This window comes from Python bivittatus, unplaced genomic scaffold (assembly GCF_059951505.1).
Source record: "Python bivittatus isolate LINGU-HERP-01145 unplaced genomic scaffold, Pbiv_v1 ctg000020_np1212, whole genome shotgun sequence".
In the NCBI taxonomy this organism is placed as follows: Eukaryota; Metazoa; Chordata; class Lepidosauria; order Squamata; family Pythonidae; genus Python; species Python bivittatus.
In genome coordinates this window covers 69,153,195-69,178,902 of record NW_028277030.1, presented here as the reverse complement: position 1 = coordinate 69,178,902, position 25,708 = coordinate 69,153,195, and the positions used below count along the sequence as shown (strand labels likewise).

At 39.2% G+C, this 25,708-nt stretch overlaps 1 protein-coding gene across 2 annotated transcripts in view; it reads right to left on the bottom strand.

The window, feature by feature from the left end:
* The window catches only part of ENPP3 (ectonucleotide pyrophosphatase/phosphodiesterase 3), a 54,544-nt gene extending 29,621 nt beyond the window's left edge, over positions 1-24,923 (bottom strand). For both annotated transcript variants that reach the window (XM_088140842.1, XM_088140849.1), the window contains exons 1-7: positions 24,724-24,923; positions 15,102-15,180; positions 11,058-11,180; positions 9,421-9,546; positions 7,278-7,338; positions 4,318-4,415; positions 3,825-3,904 (exon numbers count right to left, since the gene is read on the bottom strand). In XM_088140842.1, the coding sequence (XP_087996968.1) occupies positions 3,825-3,904; positions 4,318-4,415; positions 7,278-7,338; positions 9,421-9,546; positions 11,058-11,180; positions 15,102-15,180; positions 24,724-24,846 (690 nt within the window). In that variant the 5' untranslated portion in view covers positions 24,847-24,923. The remainder of the gene's footprint in view (positions 1-3,824; positions 3,905-4,317; positions 4,416-7,277; positions 7,339-9,420; positions 9,547-11,057; positions 11,181-15,101; positions 15,181-24,723) is intronic.
* Positions 24,924-25,708: the final 785 nt, after the last annotated feature.

Genomic DNA, 25,708 nt, shown 5'->3' with positions numbered 1-25,708 from the left:
AGTCCCAACCTTCCTTCATCATAGATGCTCTGTGAAAGCAATCCAACAATGAAATGAATGACTCAGAGAAGTAGTAGGCTCACCTTCCCTGGATGTGTTCAAGCAGAGACAGAATGACCATCTAGTAGAGGTGCTGTCATCTGGATTCCTGCATTAAGCTGGGCTTTGAACTCTATGGCCTAAGCTGAACCATTCCAACTCTGCTTTGGGGATGGGGGGGAAGGGAAGATGTCATAAGGCTGTGATTAGCATGCTCATCCTGTCTCTTGCAGTTCCCCTGTTTGTATGGAATCTGAAAAAGGTTATCTGGAGTCCATTATTTTTGCTGAGATTCCATTCAAAATAGAAATTTAAATGTTGAACTACGACTGGGGAGATTCAGGCATCAGGCTTACTGGGTGGCCATGGAAGAGTCACTAACTCTTGGCCTAATTATGTCACAGAGTGTTGTGAGAATATATATATATATTTATCTGCGCTCAGTCGTTACCGACTCTGCAGTGACTGCTTTGGACAAGTCCTTTGCAGTTTTCAAGGCAAGGTGTTTCGGAAGTGGTTTGCCAGTGCCTCCTTCCTAGGGCAGAGCCCAGCTGGAGAGCACAGGAGGCGGGGTTTCCGTTGCTTTGCGCCCTTTTTGGGCGCGCGCTGTTTTTCACGCTTACCGGCAACTGCTCCCGACTCCTTTTTGCAAGGCGCCGCCAGCATTTTTCCTCCCACCAGAGTGAGAGTACTCATTTATCTACTCATGTGAGTTTTCGAACTGTTGGGTTGACAGGAACAGAACCAAAAGTATCTCACTATTTTTCCATGGACGAGTGATTCCTGGTTACTGTTTCTGTGCAAGTTTCCTTTGTTTAAGCTGTGTAATTTAGGAAATGGGAATAATTTCGTTTTTGGTGTTGTTACATAATTATATGTGATCTACTGATCTATTTGAGTGATCTAGAGAACTACCAATTCAGAGTAATCCAGATTCTATTAATAGACTCTTTTGCAATAGAAGCTAATGCAGAAGATAATATTTCTGGAAAACTACTGTGGGTAGTTTCCAATTTAGTCTGCACATAGCACATTTCCAGTCAGTCCCTACATCTAGAACAGAGCAAGCTCACATGCCATTCAGTGTAACTAGTAAAAATATAACTTGATTTTATTTATTAAATATCAGAAAGATCAAAAACAGTTAACTGGCAGTTAACCACCCAATACCCTGTCCTATCTCCCACTGCTTTTTGCCCTTGGTCATTCTGTTTCTATGTTTAGATAAGAAATTATCTCTGAAACAATGTCACAACAGGTCATGGGTCGTCTAGTAAAAGCTAAAAGCAGCAGCAAAGAAGAACCAGTTGAAAAGACAAGCTTCTTCATTTGTCTAAGTTCCATCTATGAAAAATCAATGGTCTGTGTCACTTTCAAACTGTTTTTATGGGAAACAAGAGTGGGATGTGCAAAGCACATTTGTGCAGTCTGGGAAGAGATACTTCTTGTAACCCTCTCTGTAGCTGAACACATGCAGAGAAGATCAGATTGGGAGAGGCTCCCAGAGGGCACATTTTGAATTTTGAAGTAAAGTTATGGTCACTTTCACAAAATGGCTGCCACAATCGCATGTAGTCATTCACAAAACATCAATTTACTAAAATACAAAGATGTGATATTGTTTTCTACAAACTCTTCTAGCCCTCAAGTTTCTTTGTATCATTAGCAATTACTTTTTTTTCTATTGCTGTATACAAGTAGGCCAACTTTCAAACTAAGGGTTAGTCATCAACCATTTGTGTTTTCTAAGTATGCTCCCAAAGTCTAATGAGATTCAGAGGCATGCTTGACAATACAGATTGTACATACAGACTACTGCTTTTCTTTGCAGCTAGTTTGTGATTTATAATTATTAAATTTTAAATCAGTAATTTTAAAAAATGAATGAAAATGTGAGTATTCTGGACACCAAGATACTGTGGAATAAGCCTCACTAAATTGAGAAACATTGACTTTTTACGAAATAGTCATCAGATCCACAGTTACACTCTTTCCAAAATTATAGCAAAGAGGAAGCAAGGTATCAATGCCATACAACTATAGTACTACAAACAAATTAGCTGAAAGCCACTAAAGCTGACATAATAAAACCTGATGTTTCAGTTTGGTATGCCCTAATTTAGGATGTCAACCAGCTACTATCTTTTCTAATATATGTCTTTCTACTTCTCTTCCAGCTTCCTGGTCTCCTTACCAATTTCTTTTGCAAAGTTATGTGCTTCTCCAGATCCACTCATAACCTCCTTTTTGGATGGAGAATGCTCTTTTGGCTTAAATGCTGGCATTCTGAGAACTAAGTTACTGTACCGTTCCAAGAACTAACTTCACTGTATTAAATTCACTGTTCACTGTAGAGGGGAGCCTGCGGTAACTCTGTATCTTATGTGCTGTACCGGTGGGGATGAGATAGGACAGGGTATTGAGGGGGTTAACTGCCAGTTAACTGTTTTTGATCTTTGCTGGCTTGCATCATTTGCCCTCCCCTCATGACCCTCAGGATAGGCCTGGTGAAACCTCCTCCTCCTCCTCTTCTGCTGACTCCCCTGTGGAACTGCCTCTCAGTTTGCTGGGGGGAGCTAGAACAAAGGGAGCTGCAGACTGTGGGGAAAACTGCAAACATGCTCCTCATTCTGCGTGTCCCTAAGGGACCCCTCCCTCAAGGGAGGAAGAGAAGTCACCCGTCAATTGCCAGCGCCCCCCAACAAGCCCCACCTCAGCAGATTTCCAAGTCGTTCCCTCGTCCTTCCCTCAACGCCCACCACCATTAAGAGATTTCAAACTTTGGCTTCAGTTCCAAAGCAGCCAATCGCCACTCACCTGTCAGGCCTTGCCACCAGCCGGTTGGGTGCAGGGGCCAGAGGAAGGTGGGAAAGAGGTCAGGGATCCCTTCCTTCCTTCCTTCCTTCCTTCCTTCCTTCCTTCCTTCCTTCCTTCCTTCCTTCCTTCCTTCCTTCCTTCCTTCCTCCCTCCCTCCCTCCCTCCCTCCCTCCCTCCCTCCCTCCCCAGATATAATATAGGCTTGTGCCATTTGCCCTTCCCTCACAAGAGCTCTGGTGAAGCCTCCTCCTCCTCCTCCTCCTCCTCCTCCTCCTCCTCCTCCTCCTCCTCCTCCTCCTCCACTTCCTCCTCCTCCTCCTCCGCTGATCTGCAGAACTGCCTGCCACTTTGATGGGGGGAGATGGACAAAGGGAGCCGCTGACCATGAGGAAAACTGCATCCCCGCTCCCCATTCTGGCATGTCCCCAAGGACCCCTCTCTTGAGGGAGGAACAGGGTTCAGCCCTGCATCCAGCCCTACCTCACCAGCAGGCGTCCAAGTTGCTCCGTCATCCTTCCCTAAATGCCCACCACTGTTAAGAGATTTCAGATTTGAGCCTTGTTTCCAAAGCAGCCAATCGCCGCTTGCCTGTTGGGCCTTGCCACCAGCCAACTGGGCACAGGGGACAGAGGGAGGCAGGAAAGAGGTTGGGGATACACCCATGACAATCAATTGATTCAGCACTGCTGAACTGGCCACAAATTTCCCAAATTTCAATCCCACAGGAGTAATGGGTCCTGGATTTTGGAAGCATTCTGTAAGTTAGCCCATTTTAGATTCCTTGGTTCAAAAATTGTTGCCCTATGCTGCACTGTTTTATCCAGTTGAAGGTGAGAGCTTTTGTAGTATATAGATAGATTATGTTGGGCATCTGGTCGTTAGGAAGAGAATTTTATATTGTCTGCTGTCTTATTACCAGAGCAATAGCAAATAAAATGCAGATGATAAATGGCAGAACAAGTACTTACTGTAACAATAGTGTAGTGGTTTACAAAGGTTTTGGTTGGATAAACTGCTCTCATGTATTTTGCATGAGTCCCACAAGTTTCTACAATCAAATATGATAAATAAAATGAGAACTAGCCACTTTTGTTCCAAGGGACTTTGCACATCTCCCCTGCCTCTACTTTAGTCAACACATTTCAATCCAATTGAAAAAGGATAGGAAATTATAGAATAAACTTATGTGAGTTTTCCCTGGAAGCATTTTCTTCCTGGAATATCAATAAGCAGAATCAGTCCTTAAACAAAGGGTATTAGATGGGGGCATCAGGATGAACTAAGTCAACTTCCATCCTGTATAATTACAGGTAATCAATTCAACTCCTCTTGGAGGGGAAGGAATGGTTAAATGGAATATCTTGTACAAGACACTCCACCGTTTGAAATTTTGTTGCATCTTTCATTTGCAGAAAATGATCATTCACCACAAATCTTCTTAAAAATAGTGAGCTTACTTACTGAGCTTTGCAATATTGGGCATTAAATCACTCCACGTTTCCAAATATTCAGCCCTAAAGCCATCCATTGAAAAAAGAATAAGTGGGGACTGTTCAAACCTAGAAGACATCATAACATACATAACTTACTTTGTGTTAGGAACATTATAGTAATTACTTGCTGAAAAAAAATTACTTCTAATAATATTTTGTATTTTGATACAGGATGTAAAAGAATTTATTCATGAATTCCACTGGAAGCCAATCTGAACATCCCATTCCAGCTGGAAGGAACTCTAGCATCAAACTGTGTTCTGTCTCAACCCTTTTAATTCCCTGGAAAAAAAGTTCCTGAAAAAAGATACATGGCTAAAAGGTAGACAGGCTAACAAAACTTTATAAAAGCAACAAGCAAGAGAGAAGTAAGCCTGAGGACAGGTTACAGTGTAAACACAGGGAATAAAAATATTCAGATTGTAATGGTTTCATAATTAGCTACACTGCTGTTTCAACAATCAGCCAAATCAGAAACAGAGATCAGGTTTATAGCTTTGCAGAAGCCTATTGATCAGGGCTCATTTTCCTGGTCATTCTGACAATTGGGTACAGTCCAAAGTTTACAGATATGCTGAATGTGAAAAATAGGGGAACAATTAGACCAAAAATTAGAATTGCTACTGGTGATGAGCCAGTAATAACACTCACACACACATCATAATAAGGAGAGCTTTGGGGGTGGTACAACATGTGAAAAGTGAAAAATCGCTGCAAAGATCTTTATACTCAGTCTTCCCTAACCTGAAGTAAACTTTGTCTGAATTGTGAGAGTTGAAGTTCAACATTTCTGGAGAGCACAGGCTTGGAAAAGGTATTGTACACATCTTCTAACCGGTTAGGAAATTATTTACCCTCCACTATGCAATCCACTCCTCTGTTATGTCACAAGTGATTAGCCCATTTAAAAACTATTAACATAGCTTGGAAAGTGTGACCATTGCCCTGCAATCACAGGTTTAGGGGCAATAATGCACTTATATGGTCACACGTTCAATTCAAACCTCATCAATCTTATAGACGTTCAGATATGCCTGAGTGTCTGGAGTCTATTGGCTTATTTTTAAAAGGAAGCATTATTGGAACAGGTATATGTTATTAGATAAAGCTCAAGAACAGTTTCTTGCCAGCTGATTACATCTCAGTTTAAGATTCAAGCTCACTATTGCATGCAAATGACTGTGGTCCTTTAGACAGGGAGATTTAAAGCAGAGAAGAGAAGGAGACTCAGGGTGGCTCAGGGTGCCAGCTTTTTTTTCTGTAATTCTCTCTTCCAAAGCCATTTGTCCCTCCAGAAGAATCAAAACAAACAAATGCTTACAATGTAATTTAAAGAGACTGCATGCCCTGCGCTAAACTTCTTGGGAATGGTAAGCCAAAATCCTTACAAAGTAAACTCACATATACTTTGTGGAAGGGAACGTATGGGATCAATGCTCAGAGTGAGGGCTAGCAGGCTGATTCATCTCTCCTGTCACTTTACAGACATTAAGTGGCAGGAGAGATAAAAGTGCTTCCTCTTCTCTTCTTCATATTATTTCAACTGGGAGTGGAACTCGTGTTTGTGTATTTATTTAAAAGGAGTTTTTGCCAAGTCTGCTTGGGGTAACAATACAGTACAGTGCTAGGCTAGGGTCAAGAAGGCCCCAACTGAACTTCTGAAACCATCACAGTGACCTTCAGTCTAGGCTGATCTCCTGCTCCTAAATAAATAAATAAATAAATAAATAAATAAATAAATAAATAAATTTAAAGGGAGAAGGTGAAAACTGTATAAACAGCCTTAAACTCTCTTGGACAAACATTCTTAAGCTTTTAAGAGGCAGGGTGTAAATGTTCCGAATAAAACTGTTCCAGTTTCAATGTCATGCATTAACATCAATCTCATGCATTGTTCTAAAAGAGGAAAGTCGAGAGACGTTATTTCCCAGAACACATACAAAGGAGCAGCATTGAAGGTGGGGTCAGTTCAAAACAAATTGGGGAAATTGAAAGCAAATAGCAGAAAAGTTTTCACAATACAGTACAGAGGTCAGCTCCCTGCAGGTTATGGTGAAACAGAGCACTCAACTTTCAGGCTACTTTCTCCTATCCCACCTAATATCAGATTCTCTGCAGGTATTTGTACATTCAGTGCCAATCTCTGCAGGAGGAGAGCCAATGTGTATCTCTGCCTGCTTCCATATCAGCAGCCATTGTAGGAACCCTAAGTCAAGTGCAAGTCAAGACAGGGGCAGTTTTTATGAGACAGATGGCAGTGGAGAGGTGGGGTGGATATCATTTAGAGGGATTATCTAGTCATTACAATGACTCTTCCATTGTAATAAAGCCTGAATGGGGCTGGTACCTATAAAAATTGTAATAAGTTAATTGCAGTGCAGAGATCCCACCTCCACCCTGCCAAACATATCAGTGGTAGTAAAGCAAGTCAATGACTTGATCAAAGGTTTTGCCTGCCACAGATGTCATCCACTGGTGTGATATCCTTCTTCTGATTATGGGTTGTGTACATAAATTCACAAAGGTAACTGTCAACCATTGGTTGATAACCCTAACCCTAAACCTAACCCATCTGGCAGGAAAAAAGCGCACGATGTCTGAAATAAACAGACATAATTGAGTGGTGTATGAAACTCACTGGTGGGCAAAAACATCTTGGCAGGTATAAAAGGAACAAGAGCCCCAAACTCTTTCTCAGATGTCACTTTCATTATTGATGTACTTGAACTAGCACTAACTCAATAAACAGGCCTCTAAATGTTTGTATCAGCTTGAAATAATGTTTTTCAATGAAAGAAGCAAAACTTCTTTTACTACCTTATTTTATAGCATACTTATACTATACTAATACTTATACTATACTAATACTTATATAGCAAAGCAACCCTGCTTTCTTAATCTGCTTGTTAAACCTGCAACCTGTCTTACCCTGCAGGACACTGGGCAGCACTGGAAGAGGCACACTGATCTTTCAGCCATGATGTTTCTCCTGAAAAGCACACATGAGAAGATACATCTTAGTGGCAGACATTCAGATTAAAAAAGAGAGAGAAAGAGGGTGTTAGCTTCTTTTATCTTTAGGATAGCCTGTGTTAGGTGAATAAATACAAGTGAGCTGAGTCCAGAGAGACCCAATATATTCTATTAGCTGTATTGTTAGGAATTTAACCAAACAAGTTTGCTTCTGAGAAGCAAAAGGGAGGCATTAGCATGCTTGGCTGAACTTTGCTGTAACCCCGTTGGTTTCAGTACAGCTGAGAAACAGGTAAAAAGATTAAAATCTGACGCAAACTGGCGGGAGGTTGCCAGAAGGAAGTTAACTTGGGTGCTAAAAATCTGGTTGCACTGATCTATAACGAAAAGAAACAGAGGAAATAGGAGCCTTAAGGTAAATGGAGTTAGATATTAAGGGGAGCAAAAAGAGGCTGCTGGTAGATTGCTTGGAGTCATTAAGTTAACTGGGGACCTCAGGCAGGGAAAGAAATTGTGTTTCCAAATTGAGAAGAGTTATGGAAGACATAAACAAATGTGGAGCTGTGGGTAGACAGACAGATACACATAGAAACTTGCATACACAATGTAAGCTGTATAAGGTAGACCAGATTAAGAAACCAATGCCAGATAGCTCTAAAACTTCTTTGATTGGAACAGCTATAGTAACAGAATCTTGCAAGTCGGAATGGGCTTCCCCTCTCCCTCTCTTTATCTTTGTGTGAACTAGAAAGAGGCCTGCCTGAGATGTTTACTCAGATTAGTTTCTTGGAATGGACTCAAGCCACACTTGTCTGATCATTGCTTGGGTAGCAACTCTTCTGCCTGTCCTTCAAGGCCATTCCCTAGGCCACCTACACACAGGGAAGGAATGAGAAGTGCAGAAAAAGTTTAGCCTGGAGAACAACACCTAGAAAAAAGAAAAGGTTAGCCTAGAAACCTTTCTATCTTAAGGCAAAGCTTTAAGTCAAGGAGAAAAACAACAACAACTATTCATAAATAAGGAAAATGTAAAAGTGACAAAGTGAAAAATTTTCCCCTGTAGTACCTTGCCCAACTGTGATTCCACTCCTTGCAGCTGACAAGGGGAGATGAGCAGCTTCGGTGGAACAGAGGCTTCAGGAGTTTTGGTTGGCCACTCAACCAACAGGAAAAGACATCAGCATCCAGTACAAAGTGGGAGGCCATGATCACTCATGCCTTGGTCATTTCACATGTGGATTACTACAATGCACTTTACATGGAACTACTCTTGAAGATCATTGCAGTGGTGCAAGCAGTTAGGGACATACCTTGATATACCCATGTAACATCTCTATTATGCAAGCTGCATGGGTTACCAATGAGCTTCCAGGTACAGTTCAAAGGTGTTGGTTATCACCTATCAAACCTTTCGTGGCATAGGACCAGCTATCTGAGGGACTGTCTCTCTCCCATTATTTCTGCCTGCCCCATAAGATCTGAGAGAATGGACATGCTTCATGTCCCATCTATTAAGCAATATCATCTGATGGGATCACAGAAGCACACCTTTTCTGTCACAGTGCCTGCTGTGTGGAATAGTACCCTTCCAGAAATTCAGATTTCCTCAATCCTGCAAGACTTTAAATCAGTGTTTCTCAAACTTGGCAACTTTAAGATGTGTGGGCTTCAACTCCCAGAATTCCACAGCCAACACTGCTTTAAATGATATCTGACAACTTGTTTTTTCCCCAGGCTCTGGAATAGATTAGGATGTGCCCATCTCATGTGAGTGTCTGTTTCCCCAGTTATGTGGAATGTGATCTTTATGTTTTTAATCTTACACCACCCAACCTCAGTATTGAGCTGGGCAGCCTTATAAATCTAAATTATAAATACATAAATAAAAAGCCTCTGAGGAGTATTCTGGAGGTAATGATGATTGGATAGTCAGCTGAGACTTTAAAAAGGAGTACTTTTGTTAGTTTTGTATTTTGTGTCAGGTCCCACTTGTATTATTGTTATCAATGAACAGTACCACAAGGTAGCCCTCATCTTTTTTTTTCAAAAGATATCCCTGGTAATATATCAAAATGCTTTGTGAAAAATTCAACCTCACCTTTGCAAATGCTTTTGTAGTTTGTACAGCAATCTTTTTTTTCCAAGCAATCTTCAGAACAGGAGCACAATATGTTGGTCATTCGCTTCTCACCACAACGTAATTTACTGCAAGACCAACTCTGAGCTACAGAAATGGAAATGATTATTATATATAAATGCACCTCTGTAAGAAAACCTAGATGAAAATACAACAAGAAAAGCAATCCTGGAAGTGGAATTCAGTGAAAAAGTGTGAATATTTCTAAAAATATATTCCTGAAGGTATATCCATGTGCCTGTATGTGCACATTAATGCACATGTATCCTTAAGAAGTTTTGTTCCTGTCTGATGGATAGTTTGCTTTCTTCTTGATCATGAGAGTGAAAGGTCTTTGCTTTTCAGGAATAATGTACTTTCATCTGATTTCTAAATGATGGTGGTATGAGAGATATTCTAAAACACTCATATCCTTGGATTATGGGATTTGCTTACTGCTATAATTATTCTGTATTGGTAGATGCATTTATGAGTATGCTTTGGGAATTTAGGAATTTGAGAAAGCTTAGATGGGACAGTCTCCACTCTTACCCCTGGGGAGGCTTTTGAAAATCATCTTCCAATTTGCAGAGCAGCCATAGCAATTAAAAATAAGTTGTAACATATAGTTTACCTTGTAAGGTTAAAATATGCAGAGTATTTCATACAGAGTCCATATTCAGACAGACATGGTGATAAGCCAGGATATGAACCAGCTTGGCTCCCTTATGTTTAGCTACCTCTGAGCCAGCCATTGGCCCTTCCCCTCCTTTTTATATTTGAATGTGATACAGAAGTCTTCATTGTAATATGAATGTCTTCAATTAACCATCGTTTTTCTGAACTATGATAACTACCAGCTTCAGAATAAGGCAAGATCTGAAATCAGCTTTAAACTATAGACTGTTTTGAAGCTGATAACCATAGTTTCTGATTCATGTAGAATGTAAAACTATGATAAACTGAAGTGTTTTGCACTATGTTGAAGCACATAATGAATGAAAGAAGAGGATTTTCACATGATCAAAAGGTTAATTAATATCTTGCCTTATTAAGCCAATGAGTACCAGCAAATGTTACTGCCAGGACTGTGAGTGCTTTTTTTGACAATAAACATACAAGTTCTGGGTATGATTTTCCATGTAATGCCCTTGCCACAGATTTAATCTGTATCAAAAATCGAAAACCTATGGTCCAAATGTTGCTGAACTACACTTGCTAACATTTTAATACAGGTCTTATTGGCTGAAGATGCTGGGAATTAAAGTTCAACAATATATACAGAATCACCAAGGTCCAGGTTGCTACAGTGTTTTCTGTGTGTAGACTGTACCTTCATTCCCCCAAAAAGGACACATTTTGTAGAACTTCATGCAACTGTTTGAAATGGTTGTGGACACTGGCAAAGATTCAGTGAGCAGTCATGAGCCTCTTTATCACTTGACCTAGCCAAACCATACATAAAATCAGTGCCTATTGATTTCCCTATGGAAAGAAAAATTCAGTTTCTGCTCCATTGACTAGAGCTGTTCATGTTTTGGGAAGCAGAATGGTCCATTTGCTTTGAAAATCAGATTCAGTCTAGGATAAAATCAGCTGGTTAGGAAAATTGCACATACTTGGTAGCACACAAGTATCCTGGTAGTCCCAGCAGCAAGCCTGGTGTTCTGTACACTTGTCATCACAACTACAGCCTGATGTCTCTTTACTGAATGTCTCATTACATCTGAATCTGCAGCTCACTGGATGAAGAGAATTTTAAAAAGAGATGAACAATTATTTCCAATTGTATGAAAATAAGTGCATAGGTAAATCACCCAAACATGCATGCATGCATTATATGTGTGGGCATGCATGCATGCGTGCGTATGTATGTATATATATATAGAGAGAGAGAGAATGAGAGAGTGTGTACTTTCATTTCAGACAAGTGGACTCCAAGCGAAGCTTCACACATCTACTGCAGCATAGGACTTGATTTACAGTATGTGCATATTTTATGCAATGAATTATATGAATTCTAATTCTGCAAATAGCATCAGAATGTAAAAATAGGGAATTCAATCACTTCTCTATCACTTTCTCTTTAATGTCCAAGGCTATCTTGAATCACCAGTATACTTAGGAATGAACTATCATAGCTCACTGAAAGTTAATCTTTCCATGCCTCATCAATAACCACACTAATGCAATTAAACAGTGACAGGCACAGTGATATCTGTGCAGACCTAGCTGATAAACAGCTAAGTTGATATTATATGCTATGATTCCAGCTACCTTTCAAAGACCTAGTTGTGTCTGTGTCTTCATGCCATACCACAATAGCAGGAAACCAGGCACTATAATATAAATATGAAATTCACTTGATCTGAAAATCTCCTGTGACTAATCTGAGTTAAAACTACACTGATTTTCATTTTTGGAGGCTTCTGTATCCTGCTTTTAATATGCACAATCAATATAGGCCAGACCAAAGTCATACCGCACCAGTGACAAAAGTAAAAATCTTCAACTCCTTTTCAATTTACTCAAGGGAGCTTAGCATGAGATGGTGTGATTCAATCTTGATGCATATGCAGTCCAGGAGTTGAGATGGGCACCTGAATATCTGGTCCCTAGAAGGCTATCTTGAGCTCCTTCCTATAACTTTATTCTCTTCCTCCTTTATGCATGCTAGGAATATTAATCCTCCCCTATCCTTTAGATTTAGATAGAATATTAAGGCTAAATCAGATGTGATTAAGGAGAATCATCTGTCTGTCTGTCTGTCTATCCTCCCTCACCTAAATTTCAACAGGAACACTGCAGCACCAGGAGATGAACTGGGAAACAGAGCATTCCATCAACCACTCTGAAAAGCAAACTCCTCCAACAGACTGAGTTTTTCAGCCGAATGGTTCTGCTTCCTATCTCTTCTTGATCAGATTTCCCTTCCAGATGCCCCCTAGATGCCATCTTTTTCTAAGTCACAGAAGAGGGAGATGGGAAGGAAAAAAAAGCAGGACCACCTCCTCAATTCTGCTGAAAGAGTCAACTCTTCATCAAGCTTGTCTTCTTGAACAGTGTCCAGCTGGTTATTGTGTTGGCTCACCTTGACAAATTGTAAAAGAATGGTTCTCAAGGGATTGTGACTCATCATGAAAAAGATGAAAGAGGCTGCCAGTTTCTGTTTGATCACATATTTGCTAGGAACGTTAAACAAGCAGTCTTTATTACCTTTACTAAAAAAGGTATTAAGCCGTATTTTATTACCTTTATCAAAAAAGTTATTAAGCAGTATTTCATATGTCAGAATTTCATATGATGATCTGGTTTTCAGCAATGGACATTTTAGGACATTAAATGGTTGAGGGGGGTATTTTAAATATTTCTTTTAACTGTACTGTTACTTTAAAAATTGACTCTTCCCAGAAAAACCATGGGAAACTCCAAATATTACTCACTCACACTTCTTGGGAAATAGGCAAAAAGACACTGATAGGCCTTTTCCCTATCATTTTCTTCGGGTGTTGTTTTTTTTTTTTTGAAAATCCATTGAGAAACATTGTCATGCAATTTTAGCTGGCTCTAAAAACCATGATGCTGCTTGTTGTAATTACAAAGAACTAGTTTCCAATTTAAGAATGGTTGATTTCTCTTTTCTTTTTCTTCCTCTTCCCTTTTTTTCTTTCTTACCTTTCAGATCATAAGTATGAGGACATAGACTGCCTTTTTTCACTGACCACATACAAACTACCCTGGGAACTATATTAATAAATAATTATGATAATAATATTAGTGATAATAAATCACCAACACCTTTTATTTATCTTGGAAGGGAAAAGACTAATATACAAATTGTTCCCATTGTTTTGTTTGATGGAATTAAAAAAAACCTGGAGAGGAAAACGGAAGATGTAATGACTGAAGCAAGGCTTTCCACTCACAATCTTCCATTTATCATTTCCAACTAACACTTAGTTGCCAAAAAGTTCAGAATCTTTTGAAGGAGCTGCCCTTTGTGTCAGCAGCCCTGTCTGGTTCTAAAAGAATGTGTGTGTGTGTGTGTGTGTGTGTGTGTGTGTGTGTGTGTATTCCAGCTTGTATGCCACTCCAATCAAAATGACCCTGAGCAATTAACAACAACCTCATACAGAGGGGGAAAAAAATAGGAAGACAACTAAAAACAACCTAGTAACAGCAATATTCTTGGCACTCACTACCTAACTGCTATTAGAAGGAGGGAAATACATTTTTAATCCTAAGATTTATCCCTGAGGATCTTAAAAACTTTTGTAAAATCAGTCAAGACTGAGAATTCAAAATCTTTTTTCAGAAGGGCATTCACTCATGCAGCAGTTATTTACTTTCTTAGTCATAAGACATAGTAATGTATGAGCACTGGCATTTTAAGGATGAGTTCATTTCACCTATATTTACTTGGCATGGTATGTTAATCATCCTATGATTATTTTGTGAAGGCTGTATTGTAAATGATTTATTTGATAAGTTTTAAACAACACTGAGTGCAAGTAAAAAAGCACTCTGTGTGCCTTATCATTCATTTGTGGCAACTTCCTCTAGCAGCTTGTACTGTACTTCCTAAACAGAGCTCTTCATCTAATGAGGCTGAACATTTTAGATCATTCTGAACTGCAGTGCTGACTGCCCTATGTTACTATTATTAAAGGGCTAGGTAGTGTTCAAGTCCAGTTCAATGCTAATGGACTACAAAGGAGAGTAAGGGCTTTGGAGTTGCTAATTACCAAGAAAAGTGAGTAGGCAAGTCAATTGCCTGATATCAAAGGTCTGATGGGTTGTGTTGTATTTCTAGTTAAATTGTAGCTACTATTTTTAAAGCATTATCAGACAACAGCATCTGAGTGACCTTGTCTGAGCTCAGATGCTAGGCAGAGTTGGAAATAGTTAATATAGGAGACTACCAGAAAATCCAGGACTGTAGGCTATAGGCTAGATTAGGAAGTTGAAAAAAACCTTTGGAAAACTACGGTTGTGCCCATGGAGTGATCAGGATGCAAGAGCATCTTGACTTGTTCATTTTTTTCTAAATCTATGTCTCTGCATCTAAATTAGCATATACAAAATATATGTAAATCTCTGTTTCCCCACAAAAAAGCAATGTAATATGACTGGCATCACTTAGCCAACCTTTGCTGATCTTAAGTTTTTCACGAGATTCTCCCAAAGTTTTTTATAACAAGATTTATTGAAAAAGGGTAAGGAAATTACAGAAATCCCAGCAATTATCTCTTAGGTTAGTGAGGCAGAGGCTTTTTCAGTCTTTTACTCATATGCTCTGTGTTGAACTTGTGAAGAGCCTGTTCTCTTAGCTGGTGAGTAAAGAATGCCCATGTGGCCAGGATGTGAATCTCTCTCAGGCTATCAGTTCAGAAGGCTCCAATCTTGTGAAAACCTAGATGGGAGACCACCACAAATCTCAAGGCTAAGACAGGCCTGGGAAGTATAAATAAATAAAAGCCCAAAAGTCTGTGGCCAACCACTTTAAAGCTGTTGTCAAGAAGACTAGATAGCATATGCATGTTGTCACCATGAGTCAAGCTTGAATCAGAGGAATCTTTACATGAAACAACATAAATACAGGTATATCAACTCAGTGACATGGCCCCTTCTTAACAGTTTTGATTCAGTTGAAGTAAACATACCTTGTGGTTCCACAGATTTCTTCAGTCCAAGTCCTAAGCCTAGTCCAAGGGCTACAACCACCAAAGAAATGAAAAGAACCTGTTAACAACAGGAAGAAAAAAAATTAAAAATTCATGGCCTCTGTGTGTGAACCTACATTGTCAACAAAAAGCAGAAACAATACACTTGTTCAATATAAAGGTCCTTGCAATTAAAAGGAGATATTGTTTCAATGCAAGGACCTGCTTACCTCACTGAAATCAGTGAGTGTTAGTTTTGAGTGAACAATCTTCTTAGTGTGTCAATGATTTATCAGCAAAAAGTGTTGCGATTTTTTAGAATCCCATGGTATAAAGAAAAGTGGAGGGAAAGATATCAGTGCAATTAAAATACATACTAAAATAATCCATGATTTTGCTCTTATCTTATTTGATAATGGGAGTTTAGCTGTAATCTGGATTCAGACTTATAGGGAATTGTAGTTTGTTTTAAAAAGTGTGCAGAGAATTCTACTTTCCTTGTGACTACCAAAGAAAAGGGATGAATCACATCAACCTCATGAAACCCAGGTATGTAACACAGGGGTTGGCAGCTGCATGCAACCCACCTCCAAGGACTTTTGTGTCCTTGGAGACTCCAAAGATTGCACAGCCAAAATGTTACATGACTCCAAAGCACTGAATTACACTGCGACAGTTTCTGTTTTTTTTCACAAATAGGAAAAACAGGTGAGCTAAGCCCAGCATACCTAAAATAGCCTGCAAATATGATAGTCATAGATGGTGTCAACACCTAACCAAACTTGTTTGGCCTCCAAAAGCTATGCACAGTCAGACCTTAGTACCTGGGAGTCGACTAGCTAAAGGACTAGTCCAGGATCATAGGTTAGAAGTCAAAATTCTTCCCAGAATAAGGTAATAGCAAACTACTTCCCTAATGTCAGGAAAATTTCCTTGTCTCCATGTAGCCACTACAAGTCAAGTTCAACTGCAGGGAGACTTTATCTTTATAAGCTGTATAAAGGAAGAGATGAAGCCATGAGTAACAACTCATAATATTTTCAAGAGATCTGTGTGGTGGATCATAATGCCACTCAAAATCTGTCAAAGAAGAAAGGATAAGGTATATAAAAAGAGCAATAAACTGCCAGGCTGTGAATTGCATCAGAGAGCTGAATTTCTATTCTGAAACGCCAACAATAACAGCTAGCTTTGTTCCTGAAATTCTTATATAGGGAGGGTGAATTTGGGAGTAATTCAACTGAATATCCACTTACGCCTAATCCTAATATTTATAAATAAACAGAAACATCAGAAATATCTCACTTTCCAGTTATACTAGACTACAATTCCCATCACCTGCAGCAGTGACCATGTTGGCTAAGGGTGATGGGAGCTGTCAACAAAGACACCTGGAGAACACTACATCCAAGTAAAGCTGCATCGATTCATCTCTTTTTTTCTGCATTTTAATTCTCTTTTGCTTTTTGCTTTGAATAAAATTCTAGCAGCACAGTAATATATTATAATTATATAATATAATTTTATTAATATTATTATTATTCAGGATTGCACAATACACTGTATGGGCTAATACTACACTGAAACCAAGAAGTAGATTTTTTTTTTATCAGAGCTTGGCCCTGATTACCTTTTTCTGCAAAGTTTGAAAACCGAAAAGCATAGCGAAATTGGGGTGCTAATTGTCTTGCTGTGAATTTGACCAGCTTTGCAAACAAATTGGCCATATGCTTGCCAAATCAACACTATGCTTGCTATTGTGGAATGACTAGACAATTCAGTTATAGGATTTGGGTGTTTTCTAACTGTCTATAGCTAAGATTTATGTATGTATGAATGTGTATCAGGGACAAATAGGCAACCAACGTGCACATTTGGCTAAAAAAAAAGAGTTTCTACATTTCTACGTTTCTAAGTAGAGTTGGCTAAAAGAAAGTTTTAACTGTGCAAATTGCTCCTTGAGAATTTGGCACAGGCTGCTTTGTCTTTCTGTACAAATACAGCTTCCTTTATGTAATAACAGACATCTAAATTTCCAGAATTCTTTTGTTCAAACAAAATAAAATCATTTGCTTAGTTGAATCAATGACTGCATTATCAATTCAAGTGTAATGTAGTGCACAGGGACTACAGGTAGTCCTCGTTTAGCGACTGCCTCGTACAGCAACCATTTGCAGTTATGACAGTGATCAAAAGTAACTTTGCAATTCTCCCATTTATGACCTTCACTGGTATGTAAAGCAAAGGAAAGCTGAAGTAAGATCATAAGCACAGTTGTGGTTTCACTTAGTGATTGCTTAACTTAATGACCAAGTTATGGTGGCTAAACGAGGACTACCTGTAATTCTCTGCTTTTTTTCAGAGAAAGAGTCTAGAATATATGAGAGATCACTGCTAAAATATTGGATGAGGTGGTGGTGGGGTTTTCCAGTTTATTATTAGAAATCATGTCAGAGAAAGAGGCCAGCTATTATTGTTAGCTGATTCAGGTGAATTGTTATAATGTGGTGCATATGTGTGTATGATCAGCATACTGGATAGCTCCCTGCATTTTTGGACTAAGTGAGTGATCGTACTTGAGTGAGTCTTGATCTTGTACTAGAACTGTACTGCAACGTTGCCATTCCAAGCATCTTTACTTGAAAGTAAACCATTGAAAGGAATTTTTCTGAGGAAATTCATTTCAGATTGAGGTACGGCTGTGAAATGTTCCAATGGTATCCTTCTAAAATCAACCTAGCTTTCCAAAAAGGAGTGTTTAGAATTGCAGCCAAAATCCAACCTTCATGAGGCCATGCAATTTTCTTTAGGCGTTACTGCACTCTCCAAGTACTGGTGATTGTTTCTAGTCTACAACTCAAGTATATAATTGTTTTTCAGATAAGGCTTTGTGTACACCCACACACACTTGAAAGTAATCCATTGAAACAAAGAATTTTTTTGAGGAAGTTCATTTCAGATTGGAGTACGGATGTGAAATGTTCCAGTGACATCCTTCTAAAATCAACAGAGCTTTCCAAAAAGGAGTGTTTAGAATTGCAGCCAAAATCCAACCTTTATGAGGCCATGCTATTTTCTTTAGGCATTACTGCACTCTCCAAGTACTGGTGATTGTTTCTAGTTCACAACGCAAGGATATAATTGGTTTTCAGATAAGGCTTTGTGTACACACACACACACACACACACACTAAGAACTTCTTTCACAATTATTGAGTAGCCTGCTATCTAGAACAGCACAGGCAGGGACAGAGAAACTCAGCATGTTTCACTGCACTCTGAGCCAGAGAGGACAGAAGTGAGTAGAAAAGAGGGCAACCTTCCACTGTTACAACAAAAAGAATGAAGCCTTGTAGTAGCATAAAAGCCAAATCAATGACTACAGATACCCTGTCATAGACTAGAGCAATACCATCTAATAAGATTAAGAGCTATACTCAGTCAACTGGGGTGGGTTGAGGAGTGTTTACACAGGCTTAATGCAAGGAGGAGATTGTCACCATTGGTCAGATATATCCTTTTCACTGCCAAGTATGTTACAATCTTCATAAGCACGGATGGCACTTCCGTTTTGGCTTGAAACCAGACAGTAAAAATATTCTTACTAACCATATTAAAAATAAGAGATCCACATCAAAAGATAGAAAATATCCAAAATAATGTTGTTTTTAGCAATGTTGTGCTTGTCAGTTAGGCAGCTGGGGGAATGTGGTATGGTATATTCATCAAGCTACACAAGACTATATGCAAACCCAAAACATCACTATGAGGGAAATATCTTTCATAAATAATCCCATCCGTAATTGATAGGTCATAGAAAATTTCCATTGGTAAATAGATCCTATAAGTAAATAACTTGAATTTTCCCAAATGATTAGGAGTATTTTTAGATGGACTTCAACTTTTCAGTGAGCTCCTAATTCATTTTTGGAAGAGTCCTTCAGAAATTTATTATGGTGGGGATCAAGATCCCTGGTCCCAATTCCCTATCGTGGCATCTCTGCCTTACCTTCTGCTGGGTCATCTCTCCACTCTTGTTGCTGCTATTCCCAAAAGGGTTCCTCTGGTGTTCTTGACTAATCAATGGAAGGGGGAGCAGTGAACGCTCTTTTTTTCCAAGGAGGGAGGTACCAGCCCAGCCACCAGGGACTGCTAAAAGTGGGATAGTGATGGCTATGATTTGCTCAGTACATACAGTTCCTCCCTTGCCATCTTCGGCTGAAATCCTACCTATGTACTTCACGGGGCATAAATCCTAATTAATGTACTGAGCCTTGTTTCTAAATGGAACTGCACTGTTCATTTCTCTTCCTTGTCACTTCCATGCCTAGAAAGAGATGTATTTTAGAGATATTTTATCAGATAGGTACTCCTTACTCTCATTTTCCAGAATAACGTGCTTCTGCTTTAACAAAATGCCAGAGAAATGAATAAAGGATAAATTGTATTTATTTATTTATCTATTTATTTATTGAATTTATTTGGCTGCCCATTTGAATTTTGTGACTTTGGCCACTCACAATGTAAAACAGAAAAGGAAGAAATTATAAAGCAACATTATAGTATGGTAAAACCAAGGCACCTAAAAGTTATATCCAACCAAACCATACACATCAGCCTCTCCTGACAACCTGGCCCCAGGGTCAGAAAGAAAACCAAGATCTTCAAGGGATTCCAGAAGGCTATTAAAACCAAGAGTGGCTTCAAAAGGTGGCCTCTTGAACTTGCAATCACTTAATGGCTGATATCAAATGGCTGGTGTGGGTCTTCCGGGCTGTGTGGCCGTGTTCTGGAATTACACGGCCACACAGCCCAGAAGACCCACACCAGCCATCGTATTCTGGCCGTGACAGCCTTCAACAATACGCTGATATCAAAGTTGCTTCAGCTACACTGTGATTGAATTAAATAATTGCTCTGCTAGCTCTTCATGGGAATATTGCATAAGGTTCTGTGAGGGAAGAGTGAGAATAAGTCCTCTACAAACTGAGGACCCTGTATTTATTTAACAATTAAGTAAATTGATATTCCTCTGAGTTCATGATGGTGAAATGGCACTATCCTCCATTTTTTCCCCACAACTGCGTGAAATAGTTTGGGCTGAGAAATATTGACCGGCCCAAAGTCACCCAGTCAACTCCCATGGCCAAGAGAGGACTTGAGCCTGACTCTCCCTGGTCCTAGTCCAACACCTTACCTGACAAATTTAATTTGTTGTTCCAAGACTCAAAATTTCACAACAAGCCAGCAAAAGTAGAGAACGTGTTCTGCAGCAGACGTGTGTTCTCCGATTCTTGTAAGGAGATGAGAACAGCAACAGAAGGGGGGATCTCACCTCTGTTCTCTCTCATGAAATTTTAATTGCATGGCTGCATGTAGGTATAGGGCTTAAAAATGGGAGAAAACAGTTACATGAAGGAGTTTGCATAGCGGCTTGAGTGTTTGGCTGACACTGTAGAGAAGCCAACTTTAATATTAGTATGTAAATAAATGGTAGTGAATTCCTTTCCCAACTGTAACAGCCCTAAGCTACTGTTTTTAGATCCTAGCCATTTTAGTACCATAAATCAGAAGCTGAACTATCTAAGTTGCCTTAAGAGACACTACTGAGGGCAAATAGAAGAGAAAAATTCAGATTTGAGCTGGGGTTATCATTGATAGAATGGAGATACCTCAAACCAGATCAACATTGCATAGGTATTAATCATAATGCTACTAGGAGTCTTAGGCAATAACAATCCAATATGAGAAATGTCTAGCAGAACCCCATCCCAGACAGCCTGTCTGCGAGTATGCTACAGTTTATGGTGTAACAAAGTAGAGAAAATCAACAAAGACTCATTTTTCCTGTCTTTTTCTTGACAGAAATAATTCTACGGGGCAACCAACAATAGGCTTGACTTCCAAATGGCTGTAAATAATAAACAGGGTGGCCAACAGCAAATGGAACAGTTCACTTGATCACCTTGTCCAGGAAAGGAATATTAACCATTAATCTATAACTCAGGTAAGCAACATCTAGATCTAGGCTAGTCAGTCCCTTTACTACTTTGAGACTAGTCCAGCTAAGCCTTCTTCTAAATAATCTGGGATTTTCATTCTCTAAAGCATTTTCCAGCCCTTCCTGCTAAATGTAATAAAATTTAATTTTACTCCTGCTAAATTTAATAAAATAATTATTATTTAAATTATTATTTGCAAGGGCAATAATAGAAACAGAAGATCATATTTGATCAAGTATCTAATACTGCATTAATTACTGCATCAAAATTATGATAAATATTAAAGATTTTGTCCTCAAATGAGTCAAAGATTTCATTCAGTGGTAGTACTAGCTAGCGTTAGATCTCAAAAATGCTCTGCTGTATTATCCTATGCATCAGGATAATATAATGGTACATGACAGTAATCTACCTTTTTTCTGTCACTGCTTCAGATTAGATTCAATCAAGAATATCACTCTCATTCATTTGGATATGAGCTTTTCTTCACCTGTGTTTCAGCCATCTACCCATGCTAGATTAAAAAAAAATGCATTTGAGAGTGCCTGTGTCAGTCACCCGAGTAATCTCTCAAATTTAGAGGATGAGTGGTATATCTATTGGGATATGCCCCAGAGGCCCCAGAAATCCATCAGGACCTATTAGTCACTGTAAGGTACCCATATTTCCAAAAGGTAGAATAATCAATTTAAAAATGTAAAAATATAAAATAAAAAATAAAAAATAACCATGTTATTCATTGTTATTATTAGATTTATAACCCACCTTTACTTTTACAACTTTAAAAAAATAACTAAAATATTTTGTTATTGTTAGATTTATATACTGCCTTTATTTTGTACAACTCAACGCACTGTACATAATGCTCCTGCTTCCTATTTTTCCCACAACAACCCTGTAAGCTGAGCTGGGCTGAGAGAGGATGACTGGCCCAAAGTCACCTAGATGGCTTTCATGCCTAAGACTCATGGTCTTCCAGTCCAACATTATAACCACTACACCAGACTGGCTCTTCTAGTCCAAGACCCTACCCAGGGCAATAATCAGACCATCCCAGAGATATGGCTGTCTAATTGTTTCTTGAAAATCTCCAGTGATGGATCTCCCATGATTCTAGATGCAAGTTGTTCCACTGCTTAACAGTTCTCATGGTCAGGAATTCCTCCTTATTTCAAGGTTGGATCTCCCTCTGTAAAGCTTCCAAGAAAGAAGTAAACGATAATCACTGTTATACCATTCCTCTTGTCCCCACTCTAGATCAATGCTTAGGCATAGCTTAATGAGACAAACTCTTCCATCCATTGGTGCTTGTCCTATCCTCGGGTCCTATGGGGAATAAATGCACACCCTCTTCCCTGGGACCCTCTTCTCTTCAAGGCTTCAAACAACACTTTGAAGACTGCTATCATGTCTCCCCTTCTCTCTTTTAGGTTAAATATACCCAATTCCTTTAATGTTCTTTATAGGCCTTAGTCTCCAAGCCCCTCATTTTCATTGTTACTCTTCTCTGCACTTTTTTTAATTCATCAGATTCCTTCTTCATCGGCCCTTTATAAACCTAATTTTTTTTCGAACCAGACAATTCTGTCTTATTTAAGAAATCATTATTAAAGGAACTGCAGAATTTGCACAATATGTAAATCTGGCTAAAATTTTGTCAGGTAAAAATATATAAAATATTTAGACTGGAAAACCATGTGTTCTCTCTAGCAGAATGAGCTACAGTAAGCCTCATACTAATGTTTTGCCTTCTCTTTCTAAACCATGTATTTACCAAAAATGTCTACCACTCACTCTTAGGCTTCCTTGGGAATTTTCCCAACAGATAACATTGTTACTTTTTATCAGTCTGTAGAAAGAACTAATAAGCCTCAAAACCTGTGATACGTTTGTGTCAAAGTTCAGACCAACAGGATAACATTCACACAATAATAATAAAAAACACAAATCAATTACTTCAGAAATCTCTCAGTTTTCAGCATATAAACCACATCATTTTGGCACACCTACTTGGTAAGAGAAGCCAAAACCCAGAATACTAATCCTGAGAGACACAAATTATATTGCCCTACATGTCCACTATGGAAGGAGTTCATAGTTTAGTTCCGTTCCAGGCATCTCCAGTTAAACAGGATGAAGTTGCACCTTATCTCATATCTTTTGCCTGCAAATCTGGAAAGCTACTCTCTGCCATTCAGTGTTCATCAGCTTTCCCAACCTGGGCTGAGATGTGTGGAATTCAACTTCCATAATTCCCAGTCAGGTCACCTTTTCTGAGAATTCTGGGAATTGAATTGCACACTTCAGCCAGAGGACAACATCCAGACTAGGAAAGGGATCACAGAGCTGGTCTAGATGTGCAATCTGATACAGTGTAACACTATGTACTCTAGACACACTTCAAATAGATGGTCAGTGCTGCCTCCTATACTGAAAGATTCTCTCTGTTGCTGGCACTGGAATGATATCCTGCAGGATAAACTTCTCGCGAACAAAAGTGTGTTTCTGAATTGAAGTAAACTTCCCCTTCCACCAAAAGAGTGCATATTCTAATAACAACTGGGCATATTACACCATTCGCAAAATAACTTGAATGAGATCACAGGCCCCCATTATACTATGTTTTGGAACTCCAAATATGACTGAGTTTCAAACTGCCACGGCCTCTTCTTTCAACATGTAGTCTACCAAATTATTTATATCCAAACCAAATGCAAACAAGTGTTACACGATGCTTGCAATCCTGATATGGAAGACAGAAGCAAATCATACTTTGCCAGTTTGAACATGATAAAACAATGGCTTGCTATAGACCATGAAGTAACATAGCATACAAACAAGCAGGAAGAGAACATATTTGTGCACAGGTCTCCTTTATAGAATACGGAACTGTCATGTGGTGGCATCTGCGAACTGACTTGAGAGCTTTGTATTGGTTTCTATTTTTTGATTTCTAAGTCTTGAACTATTTGCCACTGGGATACACTAGACTGCAAATTAAATATATAATAACCCTTTTTGTGTGTCTGCCCCATCAAGTAAATCTTGACTCCTGGCCACTACACGGACAAGTAGTCCATGGGCAACATTTTTCAAAAATTGCCCAAAATCACCCAGCTGGCTTCATGCCTAAGGCGGGACAAGAACTCACATTCTTCCAGTTTCTAGCCCAGTGCCTTTAGCTGCTACACTAAACTGGCTTTCTATAATAATTCATAGTAATACAGTAATATAAGTCGTAAACATCCACTTTTGTTTTAAACACGGAGAGAGAAAGAGAGGGAGGGAGGGAGGGAGGGAGGGAGGAAGGGAGAGAGGGATGCATACCATATTACAAACAGGAAACAATGTTGCCAACTTTTCTAACTCTGAATGTTTCAAATGTCCGTATCAGCCATATAAGCAGACCGTCCACTGAAAACATTAACAACTGTTATTGCTTTATTAAAATTGGCTCTATTCATGCTGACAAACACGAGAAACAGTCCCTTGGAACCTACCGGGATATTTCCTGACAAGCAGTGGAAAACTAGGAGTAACTTTATGCTGTTAATCACAAAACCGAAGCAGAGAGGATATAACAGATGCAACTTTCAAATGTAAGTAAAGAATAACACTCACAGCACAGAGTATCTTATATTTCCGAAGAGTGCTTTTCTTAACAAGTGTCTCTGTTTGGCAATCAATCAGCTCCAAGTTGCTCTTCTCTCCTAAAGTCGTTTCTTCTGCAGAAAGCGTTTCCATTTCTCCAGTTATGCTTTGCTCTGTCCTGCCCTTTCAGTTGTGCCTGAGCCGAAGAGAAATTAAGGGAGTATTATCACTTTGCTGGCAGCATATATACAAGGGCAGAGTCTTTGAACGTTTCGTGGGAGGACACATAATCACCTTTTAACTGAGACACGTAAAGGGCAGAAGGCATTTTCAGCATATTTTCTGTTTGGAAATTGAAAGTGGGGAAGAGAAAATGGGAAGGTTTCCCTTACGGGGGAAAAAAAGGACCAGACAACACCCAAAGGACAAACATCAAATAGATTAAGTATATTCAGTATTAATCATTTTCAAAGAAAGATCATAAAACCATACACTCTTTTTCATGCATATTATTTATACTTTTTTCTGGATCCAGGAGAGTAGAATCATATTTTGGGAGACAGAGGGTGGTGAGATTTCAATACTTTTTCATTTAAGGAATTTATATGCTGCTTTTTTACCCAAAATGTATTGAAAGCAATTAATATTCACTTGCAGCTGATGCAAGAACTAACAGCGCAAAGAATGGCTGGACCATATCACCCACTGATCATGGACAAACAATGCTTCAGCAAAAAGACTTGGAAGATATGAATGGGTAATGTTGTGTTCAACTCACCCCAACCCACATAGGAGGCAGGCTGCAATTGTCTTCCGTGACCCAGTGGTGTTTTCCATCTTCTGGCACAAGCCATGCCATCTGGTCTGCCTGAAGCACATCATGTAAAGGTAAGGTGTTTGCAGGGTTGCTCTGCTCCCGATGATCACCCGAGGCTGCTGTAGGCATGTTCAACCCCCCAGTTCTGGGCCACTGATTTTTATAGCCATTTGCCTTTGGCACAGGAAGAGGTGCCAA